A 12,932-nucleotide genomic window follows, 5' to 3' on the forward strand; every position below is an offset into this window, starting at 1 on the left:
ACAAATTCTTTGATTTTTATTTTTTTTTCCCAGGAATCGCTAAAAAAAATGTTTACACTTCCTTTTTCAGGCTCAGATTCAGGAAAGCACATGCCTTAGCTAACTTCCAGTAGGGATGCTTTCCTGAATCAGGGACTCAGTCACTAAGGGATTGTACGTTCTCCATGTAACTCAATAGGTTTGTTTAGCTAATATCGTAGGTCTAATTCATAGATTCTAGGACTGGAAGGGACCTCGAGAGGTCATAGAGTCTAGTCCCCTGCCTGCATGGATATGTTGTGGATCTTGAGTTTCATTCTTGGGATCTGGACTTCATAAATTCTGAGTCTTATTTTTCTTCAGTTGAGTGTAGCTGCATTACAGAACTCAAAACCTTCCTTCCCAGGCTCAATGACCCTGCTCTGTGTACCTCAGGACTAGGAGCCGCACAGGGGATGTCGCAGTGCCCCTCAGGTTATGTGCAGTCATTCTTCAGAAACTTGGAGAAGACCAAAGTAAACAGACAGAAAAACATTAGAATTCATAGTCCCATTCAGAACCAAGAGCATGATAGAGCTGCAACATTAGCAGACCAATTAGTCCATTAGGTTACATGGAGAATTTACAGTCAGTTATTGACTTCTATAGGGAAAAACCCAGAGCAGTTATTGAAAAGGGAGTAAGAAACAGCATTACCCCCTGCTTTCTGTATCCTGCAGAATTTAGGAGCCTTTTCCTCCCCCCCCCCCCATTAGAAGACAACAGTATTAACATACAATTCATTATCTTCATTCAGAAGATATAATACCTCTGATTAAACAAGCATATTTTTTCTTTTTTTAAGAAGGAAGTATAGAGTAAAGACTTTTGTTAAATTAAGATTAAGGTTGCTATTTAAAAAAATCTTCAGAATTGAGGAAATGAATAGTGAAGGTTACTAACTACATAATTAAAATAATACTGCCCTTAATAAATGGTTTATCAGAAATCTACCTAGAGGTGATAGTCAATATTCAAATTACAACTTTGACTTTGATCCACTATATACAAAAAATTTAAACAGTTTTTCCTCAGTGCATGCAATTATTAGAAATATTTTAGCTGTTAATTTAAAAGTAAAATTGCTACATTACATTAATGTTAAAAAATCATATTCAGATAAAAATATCCCTTTTACAGCAACCCATAAAGAAAAATAATTCAATATATTTTAAGTCAATATAAAATATACCTGAGAATTGAATATAAATTAAATATTTGCACATTTACAGAAAAACGTGATTAACATTTTTCTACTTCCAGCAAAATGTTAACATTGTTTTTCTCATATATACGAAGGAGTAGATTATGAAAATCCTTTCACACTTCCATGCATGGGTCCCTCTTGTAAGTAAGGTCCTTCTGAAATCTGTAGGCCCTTCCTCAAGTTGGTGACTACATTCATCTCCTACTGAAATTCATAGAAGTTGAAGGTGCTGAACACTGCACAACACAATCAGCATCTTGTAGGTTTGTCCACAGGATTAAATTTACAAGGGGACTGTTCACATGCACATTAATAGGGTGGCAAATTTGTCACAGAGCAGTCGTGGTAAATTTAATAAAAGTTGCAGGTTCAGGGGGATATAGTGTGTGAAGTCATTGGAGTGCTCTCGTCCTAGACTAGATTAAAAATGTGGTAGAGAGAAGGTTATAATGAGCATTAAGGTTATAATTGTTAGCATGTCTGTAATTGTTTTGTCAAACCACATAAGATGTGTAATGTAATTTAATTTTTGTATTTAATGACCTTAGCTATTAATTATGTTTTTTATAGCTTAGGATTTTTAATGTGCAGTTATAACAACTTTAATGAAAATTTGTTAGTGAACATGTGTGCATTATAGGGGGAGTTGGTAGTGGCCTTTATATTTAGGTTGCCTAACACTCTTCATTATAAAAGATTCTTTCAACTTTTCTTCAGGAAGCTCTGCGTATGTCCATATGATGCAGTTTTTATCATGCTTATGATTACCTCACTTGCACTCAGTTAAAACATCTACATTTGCCAGAATTATATCTAACATTTCAGATCTCCTAGCACTTCGAACAGCTGCTTTGGGGATTTTTTTGTTGGGTTGGTTTTGTCAGATACCTCATACACCTACAGGACTAGAAATGGGTGCCATCAGAAATGGAAGATTCTGAGCTTCCCAGTGCAGCGTACAATACTTGGAGCCCTGGAAGGCTCCAAGATACTGTTAAAACATTTTAGATATTTTTTTTAAAAGCTCTTTTCAGTCATTTTTAGAAACTTTTAAAACCGTTTAGCTTTTTCTTTACCTCGGAGGTCTGTATAGCTGAAGTCATGTTACCCAGGGAGCCTGCCTTTAGAGGTGGAAGGATAGGAGCGAGGATTCCAATAAAGTGGTTTAAAATAAAGCAAACTCGAAAACACTTCTGAAATGAATTTCAAAAATACATGATGCCATGTGATATGAAAAGATTGTAGCACCTGTTGGGGATGATCTGCATAATTCAGTCAAGGTTTCATCCCTCATGAGTAATGGAACCCTTGCAAATAATGAAACCTTTACAATACATTATCACAATCAGAATTTGTTTACACACACTGTGTATATGCATACATAGATATTATAGGCTGGATTCTGAACCACTGAAGACAATGGAAGCTTTGCCATTTGTTTTTGTGGGCACAGGTTCAAGCTCTCTGTGGGAGTACTTCTGTGTATTCATATAGAACTTGCCTTGCAAAATTCTCTTCACCCAGCTTACTGTATTTGGTGAGTAAAAATATCTTTAGTTTTTTCATGATCATGGTGGTAACGGGTGAGTGAGTAAATATTATACCCAACCTGGTAAATTTCCCTGAGAGTTTTGTGTGTGTGTATATATTAATATAAATTACACATACTTGGCTTGGGTAGGACTCCTTAAAATGTGAAACAGAAATTAAATATTATATTTCTCCAGGAAAGTTGCAGTCCATAATACTTGTTTATATTCTATCTCCGTTTTTTCAATTAAATGTAGGTGAATCTGAAGTAGTTAGATTTAGTCTAAATCCACACAGCTGAGGAAACCTGTGCTCTTTCTTTCTCGTTTCTTTCTCTGAATTTTGACTGAGGGGCTTTTATCTCCTCCTAATCCCACCATTTCTGTCAGGACATAATCTCTTTCTCAAATTTACATTTTAATTACAAGGCCAGCTGAACTAGCTAAAATCAATAATGTCAGCATTCAGCAGCCTAACTTTCAGTTGAAACCCCAGCCTCTCTATTTCCTACTATCGATTTATCTCTTGAACACTGTCTACTTTATTGCTTCAGGCAAATAGGTGCCATTTGGTCAATTTAAACAAAAAGGGGTATTTGGACATTTTTATGATTCTTTCTAAAAGCAGATATTGGAACAAATTTGAACCCAGGTACTGTACTTCTGCTAGATGAAATACAGGGAATAGTTGAAGTCTATAGAGGGATTTTACTTTTAAAATCACATTCAGTGTCTTGTATTTATAACACAAATATAGAAGTTTCATCTATCTGCTTTGGGGGATTCTTGCTTTATCTTGTCACCAAAACTAATTTTATAAACAAATGTTAAAATGTGTACACTATAACAGTATTTGTTAATGCTGTAATAATGTATTTACCTTTCACATGTTTAGCCATCTTTCTTTTAATGGTTTAAAATAACAAATCAATGAAAAAATATTTTGTTCTTGCAACCCTTCAGAATTCCTGTATTGATCTTTTGGTTGTGATTGTATATATCTAAATGTCACATTGTTCATTTATCTCTCTTGACGCGCGCGTGTGTGCGTGTGTGTGCGTGCGCCGGTCTAACTCAATGTGATAAGTGATTGATTATGCTTTGCATATACAGTGTAGGAATCAGGATTACAACTAAAGTTTTGGAACAAAATTTGAACTGTTTTTTTTTTTAAATGGGTCTTTCCCCCCCTCGAGTATAGAACTGCTAAACTTTTTTTTGAATATTAGCAATGACTGCAATATAATGCAAATGTCATAGCTGTGACTTTAAATGGTGCTTTCCAAAAAGGTATTTTTATCCCCATTCCAACCTGTTTTTTTTAATCTGGTCAAAAATTGTTCTGTCCTACATTCAAGACATCATAAATTCTTCTGGGCTAATCTTGTTCATATCAAAGGATTTGTATATTATGACTAGTTGTATATTGTGAAGGAAGTTTAGCTAGAGCAGTTAAGACTTGGGGAAGTAAAGTACCCTTATAACTGGGGAGTATGTCTACACTACAAGCATCGCAGAGGCACACCTTTAGTGCAGTAGCTATGCCACTGTAGTGTAGACACTTATTACAGTTGAGGAAGGGTTTTTTCCATTGCTGTAGTAAATCCCCGCAAGAAGCAGTAGCTAGCTCGATGGAAGAAGTCTTCCGTTGATGTAGCTGGGTCTACATTGGAGGTTAGGTCAATGTAACTATGTTGCACCGGGCATGAAATTTTTCACATCCCTGAGCAATGTATAGGTATAGACCAGGCCATCTTTTATAATGGGATTGGTTTGGTTGTGCTTTGTTGCAACGCACCTGTTTGTTGGCAAACTTCCTTAAATCACTACAGCTGATTATGATAGACATTAGAGATGGGAAAATTCTAGTCCATCTTCTTCTGTAAACCCTTCTACTCCTGCGTAGTTTCTTTCAGTGTAATGTTAAGCGCTGTTCTTCGAGTGCTTGCTCAAGTCCATTTCAGTATAGGTGTGTGCTCACTCCAAGCACCGCCGCTGGAAAGTATTTCCTTCAGTGGTATATGTCGGGTTGGCTCTGATGCCTACTAGAGTCATGCCCTCATAGCGCCAGTACATAGGGCCCTGCCGTTCCACCTTCCCCTAAGTTCTTTCTTATTGCCTGTGACAGTCGCTGGAACTTCTGCTCATCCTGTGTTCATGAAAGTACTCTCCTTGGTGAACTTTGCCTTTTCCTGTATATAGTTAATTATAGTAGTTAGAATTTACAATTCAATGTTATTTAGTAGTAGTTAGATTAGAACCTTTGTTATTGGGGTTACCACTTCCCTGGCACCAGGGCATGCCTTGGTTACCCGGGACTCTTGTGTACAGCCCCTTGAGAACGCAACTACAAAGTGAGTTTGCAAAGATGGATCTGCTGTTCACCCACTGGTGGAAAGTCAAAATCACTGCCAGGTGGGTTATAATTGAGGATACCAATAGCCCTTGTTGCTTCAGGTGTAGCAAGTAGTTCAGAATACACTGAACTGATAATCACGTGAGCGAGACCCTTTCTGCGCTGTCCAGATCGACTTTTCCATTTTCCCAGGTATGTGGCCCTCGTGGATGGTTTTTGTTCTCTAAAAGAACTTCTTGAACCAGACTTGAGCATGCTAACTCCAAGGGGTTCAGCCCTGGAGCTTCCAGGCCATAAGATGGAGGGACTTGAGGTTCGGATGATGTAAGCATCCGTGATCCTCAGAGATGAGATCCAGAAACAGAAGTAGGCTGATTGGTGTTTCCACCAAAAGATCCAGAAGGGTGGTAAACCAGTGCTGGTGAGGCCAGGCCGGGGCTATCAGGATCAGGTTTGTGACTTCCTCTCTAACCTTCAGCAGAACCTTGCGTATGAGAGGAAAGGGGGGAATGCGTAGTAAAGATGGTCTCGCCGGGGAAGGAAAAACGCATTCATGAATGAGCCCAGGCTGTGATTCAGAAAGGAACAGAACTGAAGACGCTTTCAGTTGTGTCTGGTTGCAAAACCAGTGTATCGGGGAGTTCCCCACCTCTTAGAAAACATTCTTTACGATATCCGGGCGGATGGACCATTTGTGATTGGAGAAAGACCAGTTGAGGCAATCCGCTAACTTGTTCTGTCCCTCAGGGAGATAGGAGGCGAGGTGAATTAAGTGGGATATGCAGAATTCCCACAGGCAGAGAGCTTCCTGACATAGGTGGTTCCCCATTCAAGACCTTAGCAATGTGATCTCTACTCTACTTGTCATGGAAGGTAGCCTTTCTGGTGGCCATCACCTCGGCCATAAGGGTCTCGAAGATTAGGGCCCTTACTTCAGAACCTCCATACACGGTCTCCTTTGAGGATAAGGTCCAAATGTGCCCTCACCCTGCCTTCCTCTGAAAGGTGGTGTTGCAATTCCACAATAACCAGGACATTTTCCTCACGGTTTTCTACCCAAAACCACATGCCAACAGGCAGGAACAGAGACTTCATTCACCTGGTGTCAGGTGGGTGCTGGCCTTCAACATAGAAAGAACTAAATTATTTAGGAAGACTACTCAGCTTTTCATGGCAGTGGCAAACAGGAGGAAAGGTCTCCCAATCTCAACCCAGAAAATTCCTTCGTGGATCACTTCTTGTATTTGTGTGCGCTACAACCTGGTGAAAGTCCCTGCTCCGGCCCTGATGGCACATTCCAGAAGGGCACAAGCGTCTTCAGCTGCATTTGTGGCACAGGTTCCCATCAAGGATATCCGTAGAGTGGCAACATGGTCTTCAGCCCAGTTTTGCAGCTCACTATGCCCTCACTGAGCAGGTCAGCAACGGTGCTGGATTCGGCAGAGCAGTGCTACAGTCTGCTTGTCATTGAACTCTGATCCCTCTTCCTACATCTGCTTGGGAGTCACCTACATTGGAATGGACATGAGCAAGCACTCAAAGAAGAAAAAATGGTTACTAACCTTCCATAGCTGATGTTCTTCGAGATGTGTTGTTCATGTCCATTCCACAACCCGAACTCCTACTCCTCTGTCAGAGTTAGCAGGCAAGAAGGAACTGAGGGTGCAGCAAGTCCCTATGTACTGTCACTATGAGGGCGCAACTCCGGGGGCCACCGGAGCAGACCTGACGGATACCATTGAGGGAAAAACTTTCCAGTGGTGGTGCACAAACCTACATTGGAATGGACATGATCAACATATCTCGAAGAACAAAAGATATGGAATGTTAGTAACCGCTTTTTTCTTCTTCGAGTGCTTGTTCATGTCAATTCCAGTCAGGTGTGTGCACGTTCACAGTAGCTGGAAGATTTTTTTCCCCAAAGCAGCACCTGTTGGTTTGGCCTGGGCACTACCTGGAGTCGTGCCTTCATGGCACCCAATATGATGACCCACCACCCCCTCAGTTCCTTTTTGCTGCCAGTGATGGTAGTTGGGACCATCCGGTAGTCTGGTAGTATAGTTTAGTAGTTCTTTAGAAGTTTCAGTTACGGGTGGTTCAGATTTGCGTGAAGTGCATGCCAAAAAGTGACCCCCACACCACCTGCTTACGGTGTTTGGGTGAGGGTCACCAGAAAGACTGCTGCAAGATCTGTCGGGATTTCTGACCAAGAACCATTAAGGAGAGAGAGCAGCATCTCAAAATTCTCCTTATGGAGGCAGCTCTCTGACCTCAGTTGGACCCAGGTCTCAGGGACCCTGCTCTCAGCACCTTGTCTTTGCTGCGAAGCCCTCCAGCTCTGTCTTTGAAGGATCCGGTGCCAAAGAAAGATGCTAGCAAGGAAGCTTGGCACCAGCATCGAGCCTCTCGGGGACATTCCAGCCTTGGGCACCAGTCCCAATTGCCGGCTCAGAAGAAAAAGAGGTCGGAGAGAGGCCAATCTCCCTCGGATGGCGATAACATTGGCCAGGAGGGTGTCTGAACTCAAGGCCCTAACCTCAGAGCCCCCTTATATAGTGTTCTATGAGGACAAAGTGCAGCTCAGACCTCATTCTGCTTTCCTCCCAAAGGTTGTATTGCAGTTTCACGTTAACCAGGACATCTTTCTCCTGGTGTTCTACCCTAAGCCGCACTCAGTAGATGTCTGCAGGGCGCTAGCTTTCTACTTCGAGAGGACGAAGCCGTTCAGAAAATCAGTCCAGCTATTCTTGGCTGTGGCGGACAGAATGAAAGGCCTACCCGTGTTGTCACAACGCATTTTGTCGTGGATCACATTCTGCATCCCTGAGTGCTACAACTTGGTGGAAGTTCCCGCACCCCTGATCACTGTGCACTCCACCAGGGCGCAGACTTCATCAACAGCATTCCTGGTGCGGATCGCTACTCAGGAAATCTGCAGAGCAGCGACGTGGTCCTCCATACACACTTTCTTTGCGCACTATGCGATTACCCAACAGTCCAGAGACGATGTGGTCTTTAGACGAGCAGTGCTCCAATCAATGGATGACTCCGACCCCACCTCCTGAACGTGGACTTGTGAGTCACCTGATTGGAATCAACATGAACAAGCACTCAAAGAAGAAAAAATGGTTACTCAACTTCTCATAACTGTTGTTTTTCGAGTTGTGTTGTTCATGTCCATTCCAATATCCACCCTCTTACCCCTCTGTTGGAGTAGCGGGCAAGAAGGAACTGATGGGGTGGCGGATCGGCAGGGCTCTGTATTAGGCGCCATGGAGGTGCGACTCCATGGGGGCGCCCAGCCCGACCCTATGGTTGCTGCTAGGGGAAAAATCTTCCAGCTACTGTGCACGTGTGCACGCACATACCTGATTGGAATGGACATGAACAACACATCTCAAAGAACAAGAGTTACGAGAAGGTGAGTAACCATTTTTTTTAAAAACACTTCAGTGATGATCTCCACAATGTTCCTTGAGAGGCTGTTCTACAGTCTAATAGACCTCCCTGTTAAGATTCCAACCTTTAGCCTATATTTTCCTCTGCTCATCCCATTATTCTTAATTATCATTTCTCTTATCTAGCTGGTTTCCAATAAATTTTGCAGTGCTCATATCAAAGCCAATTAAAATGAATTTTTACATAAGATTTGTTTAGACAGTGTGTCAAACACTGTCACTTGCCCAGTGCTCAAGTTAAGAAATGGAAGTAATAGGTGAGCATGCTATATGTTCAGTGCTGCCAGTTAAGAAATGAAGGGTGGGATAGATGGTGGGAAAGACTTCAAGCAAACTGGATTGTTTTCCAGATGAAGACTGCGACAGCTTGCTCAAACTTTCCTTCCCATGGAACAATAGTTTTTGTTGTACAACCTGTAAGACCAAAACTTGGGTTCATGTCTCTTATAAAGATGCTTACTTTATTTGTTTGAAAAGTGAAAATGTAAACTATTGGATAAGTGCATGTCATCAGGTCTTCCTCTACTGGCTGGCCCTCCTGGAGAATCAGAGCCTATTACTACTATCTGCTAATGGAGCTGCTGTTTCAGTTCAGCAGGTAGAAGTCTATGCTTTTGATTTGTCTAATCTAATCTAATTTTCACTAATCTTAACTGTCTGTCTGCCTATGTAAAACAATTATATTGCCCCCATCACTGCAGTAGCTGAGCTTTTGGTGCTGAAGATCTTGCAGTGGGTTTGTTCCTCAATCATGTCAGATTGTCATAAGGATACTGCTTTGGTGGACATGCCCTGTGCTTCTGCAGGCATCACCAGGTTGGAGGAAAAGCCTTGCCACACAGCTCTTTCTCACTAGCCATGCTCCCTAACTAGCTGTGGTGGTGGTAAGGTGGAGGTTGTTGTTGGATCTGCTATGTCAGCTCTACACCACCAATGAATATCCCTACATCAGAGTTATTCCCTGTGCCTGGTTGTGCCAAGTTTAGGTCTGCTTTGCACAGGGAATGTTACACCAAAGCAACCACAGCACAGGGGAGCCTATGGCTATTAAGTCTGTTTGTTTGTTTTCTTCTGCTGCTCTGCAACTTTATTTTTTTTGCATTTCTGTATTAGATAGGGAACTTATCTTTAGCATCACTCATGGATATAATATTCATAGTTCCTTTCACATACTACTCTGCCTTGGATTAGCAGTGAGTATGGTATGGACCCTGAGAGGGCTGATGTGAGAATATTACCAGCAACAGTCATGTCAAAAACAATGTAGCAATTTGGACATCTTTTTGTTGTTTAACTTTTCTTTCCTGGTGGAATAATACAATGTCATAATGAGGTTTTACAGTTGATAGGGTAATAATACTTGTTTGTACTAATATTAATTTTCTCCATAGTAGAAATAGTACTGTATCTACTGGCTTGTATCAGTAACATGCTGGTTGATGCCATTGCAACAAAAAATAGTCAGTGATGTAGCCACAATCTATCCACTGCTTTGCTAGCCTTACCAAACACTGTGGTGTAGTTGTAAGACTTTTCTTTTTATAGGCATTATTTTTCCCCTTCTAAACAAGCTGTTTTTTGTTGTTGTTGTTTTTTTTGTTTTTTCAGGGTTGGAGCCCCAGTCATCTCCGAAAGCATTAGCAAAAGGAATGGTCGTGAAGCCAGCTTTGCTGAGCTTCCACTCCCAGTCAAAAAAGAATGAAGAGGAACTTGATCCAACCTGTGCCGCTGCAACGTTGAAGCTTATCCGAGATAAGCTACCTAAGTTACCATCCCTAAATACCAGGTCATGATCATTTTATTTGTTCTAGAAATATCACTATGATGTTCCTTGACTCTGTTAGCTACAAAAGCACTCCCAGAAAGTACACCCAGAAACGGGGCAGGCTAGAAGAGATTAGGCCAAGCTGGGGTTTGTGATCCCTCAGGGGGTCTCAAGGTTATTACTTGGGAGGTCACAAGCTGTCAGCCTCCACCCCAAACCCTGCTTCGCCTCCAGCATTTATAATAGTGTTAAATATTTTAAAATGCCTTTTTAATTTATAAGGGGGGGGGTCATACTCATAGGCTTGCTGTGTATGAAAGGAGTCACACCATACAAAAGTTTGAGAACCACTGGATTAGGTTATAAAATATTACTTATTTGAATTTAAAATAATAATTTTTATACCCAGTCTTAACACATGCGTGATTAGAAATGTAGGTTTTGCTAATAATTTTTTATAGATTCTTTAGAAAATCTGTTACTAAGAACTTATCATGGGGATCCCATCCAAAAAAAAGGTTCTGTTTGCTGGGGGAATGTTTTGGTTTGCAAATCCTAATACTAGGTTAGCAAATAAATAGTTTCAAAAGCCTTGGATTTCCTAGTGACTTACTATGTCATAAATGCCAGCTTTTGAGGCCTGTCATACTGATTTCAAAGAACTATCGTTTGTCAATCCTATTCAGAGCTTGCTGAAATTTCAGTCCTAACTATGAATTCCAGTAGAATCTCAAAGTTACGAACACCTTGGGAATGGAGGTTGTTAATAACTCTGAACAAAATGTTATGGTTGTTCTTTCAAAAGTTTACAGCTGAAAATTAACTTACTACAGCTATGAAACTTTACTATGCAGAAGACAAATGCTGCTTTAAACCATCTTAATTTAAATGAAACAAGCATAGACACAGTTTCCTTACCTTGTCAAATCTTTATTTTTAAACTTTCCCTTTATTTTTTTAGTAGTTTATGTTTAACACAGTACTGTATTGTATTTGCTTTTTTTATTTTATTTTATTTTATTTTTTGTCTCTACTGCTGCCTGAGTGCGTACTTCCGGTTCCAAATGAGGTGTGTGGTTGACCAGTCAATTCATAACTGTGATGTTCATAACTCTGAGGTTTTAATGTAGTGGTAGATTGATATGCCATGCTTGCAAATTTGTGAGGGTGGACCCTAGTATTCCCTGTGACTGGAGTAACCTCCTAATGGACTGGCATCTCCCAAAATGACACTTGTACAGTGTAAAAAGCTAGCAGAAGCTGAAGCGCAACCTTGCAAAGGCAAAGTACTGTACTCCATTAGTTTTCTGGAGGGTTTAATCAATACGGCAATAACAAACTAAACTTAAAAATTTAGATTTCTAAATTGAAAAAAAGACACGTTTATGTGTTTTAATACTATAAGTTAGTGAGACCATCATAATTTGGGCTATTGAAGTGCTTAGGCTCTGCAACTTTATGTTTTGGGTTTAGTGAATTGTTATCTAACATTGCATAACTAGTAGTGTGGCATTCTTTAGTCAAATAGTGGAAGGCCATCCCTTTACTTGCTAATGATGCACCTGGTAAAAACCCCCTTATCCCAATATACTTTGGAGTACTGTGTTTGAGTACAGCTGACAACCTTATCTTCCTCTTTTCTTTATACACTTTTGTCCTTCTGTAACACAAAACTTCTGCTAAGGGAAAGGTTGAATTGGTGGTGTCGCTGAAAACCCCAATGGTGCAAGTCTGGGAGATGGAATGCTGTGCACACAAAACAAGGATGTTGCAATCTATGTAATGACAGTACAAATATGGACATAAATCTACAGAAGCAAGACGGTTCTGAATTAGGTTTGCAATACCACCCTCACTGTGGCTTCTGTTGTACTACACCATCTATGATCCATTATTACATCACATATAGACCTTTAGGTTCCCACAAGACTGGGGAAACATCTTTTTAAGCTGCGTGAGCTGGGTGTTCTGATAAGCTTAACTATATATTGTGCTCTGCTTGTATGACAGCATCACACTCTATATCCTAAAGAACAAACCAAGTAAAGTAGATAGTAGAAGTCCTAGTGGATCTTAGATAACGTGAGTGTTGGTGCAAAAGGTTAGAAAAAGCAGGGAAATAGTTGTGATCATTATTGTTCTCTATTGACTTTTTATTATCTTTCTCCAGTGCGTCTGCAAATCCCGAGCCAGCAGCTTCAGGAGAGCTTGACAGTGAGACAGGAAAACTAGAAGAAGAAAGAGCTAAAGCTCCTATAATACCCTTTGGATTAGATCTTTACTACTGGGGACAGGACCAGCCAACTGCTGGCAAAATTCTCAAGTAAATACAGTCTGATTTTTCTTTTAAGAAACAAAAAGATTGGTTTAGGCTGAAAGGTTGTGCAGGGCGATGAACCCTACTGCTTCTTATAATAATTACTTTTCTCCTTTCCTTTACAATAAGTGATCCATAAACATTCGTAGTAACTCTAACTTACAATTACATGTATTTTGAGAGGATAGGATTTGAATTAAGTATTCTAGTCTTTCAAAACATATCTGTATTTATGGTAGCACCTAGTCCAGTTGAAATAGGGGCCCCATGGGCTAGCTACTT

The 12,932-nt window shown here is 40.6% G+C and overlaps 1 protein-coding gene across 2 annotated transcripts in view; it reads left to right on the forward strand.

The window, feature by feature from the left end:
• UVSSA (UV stimulated scaffold protein A) overlaps positions 1–12,932 on the forward strand; it is a 91,294-nt gene that overhangs the window by 49,299 nt on the left and 29,063 nt on the right. For both annotated transcript variants that reach the window (XM_054030647.1, XM_054030646.1), the window contains 2 exons: positions 10,177–10,354; positions 12,504–12,656. In XM_054030647.1, the coding sequence (XP_053886622.1) occupies positions 10,177–10,354; positions 12,504–12,656 (331 nt within the window). The remainder of the gene's footprint in view (positions 1–10,176; positions 10,355–12,503; positions 12,657–12,932) is intronic.

Source organism: Malaclemys terrapin, chromosome 5 (genome assembly GCF_027887155.1).
Source record: "Malaclemys terrapin pileata isolate rMalTer1 chromosome 5, rMalTer1.hap1, whole genome shotgun sequence".
Classification (NCBI taxonomy): Eukaryota; Metazoa; Chordata; order Testudines; family Emydidae; genus Malaclemys; species Malaclemys terrapin.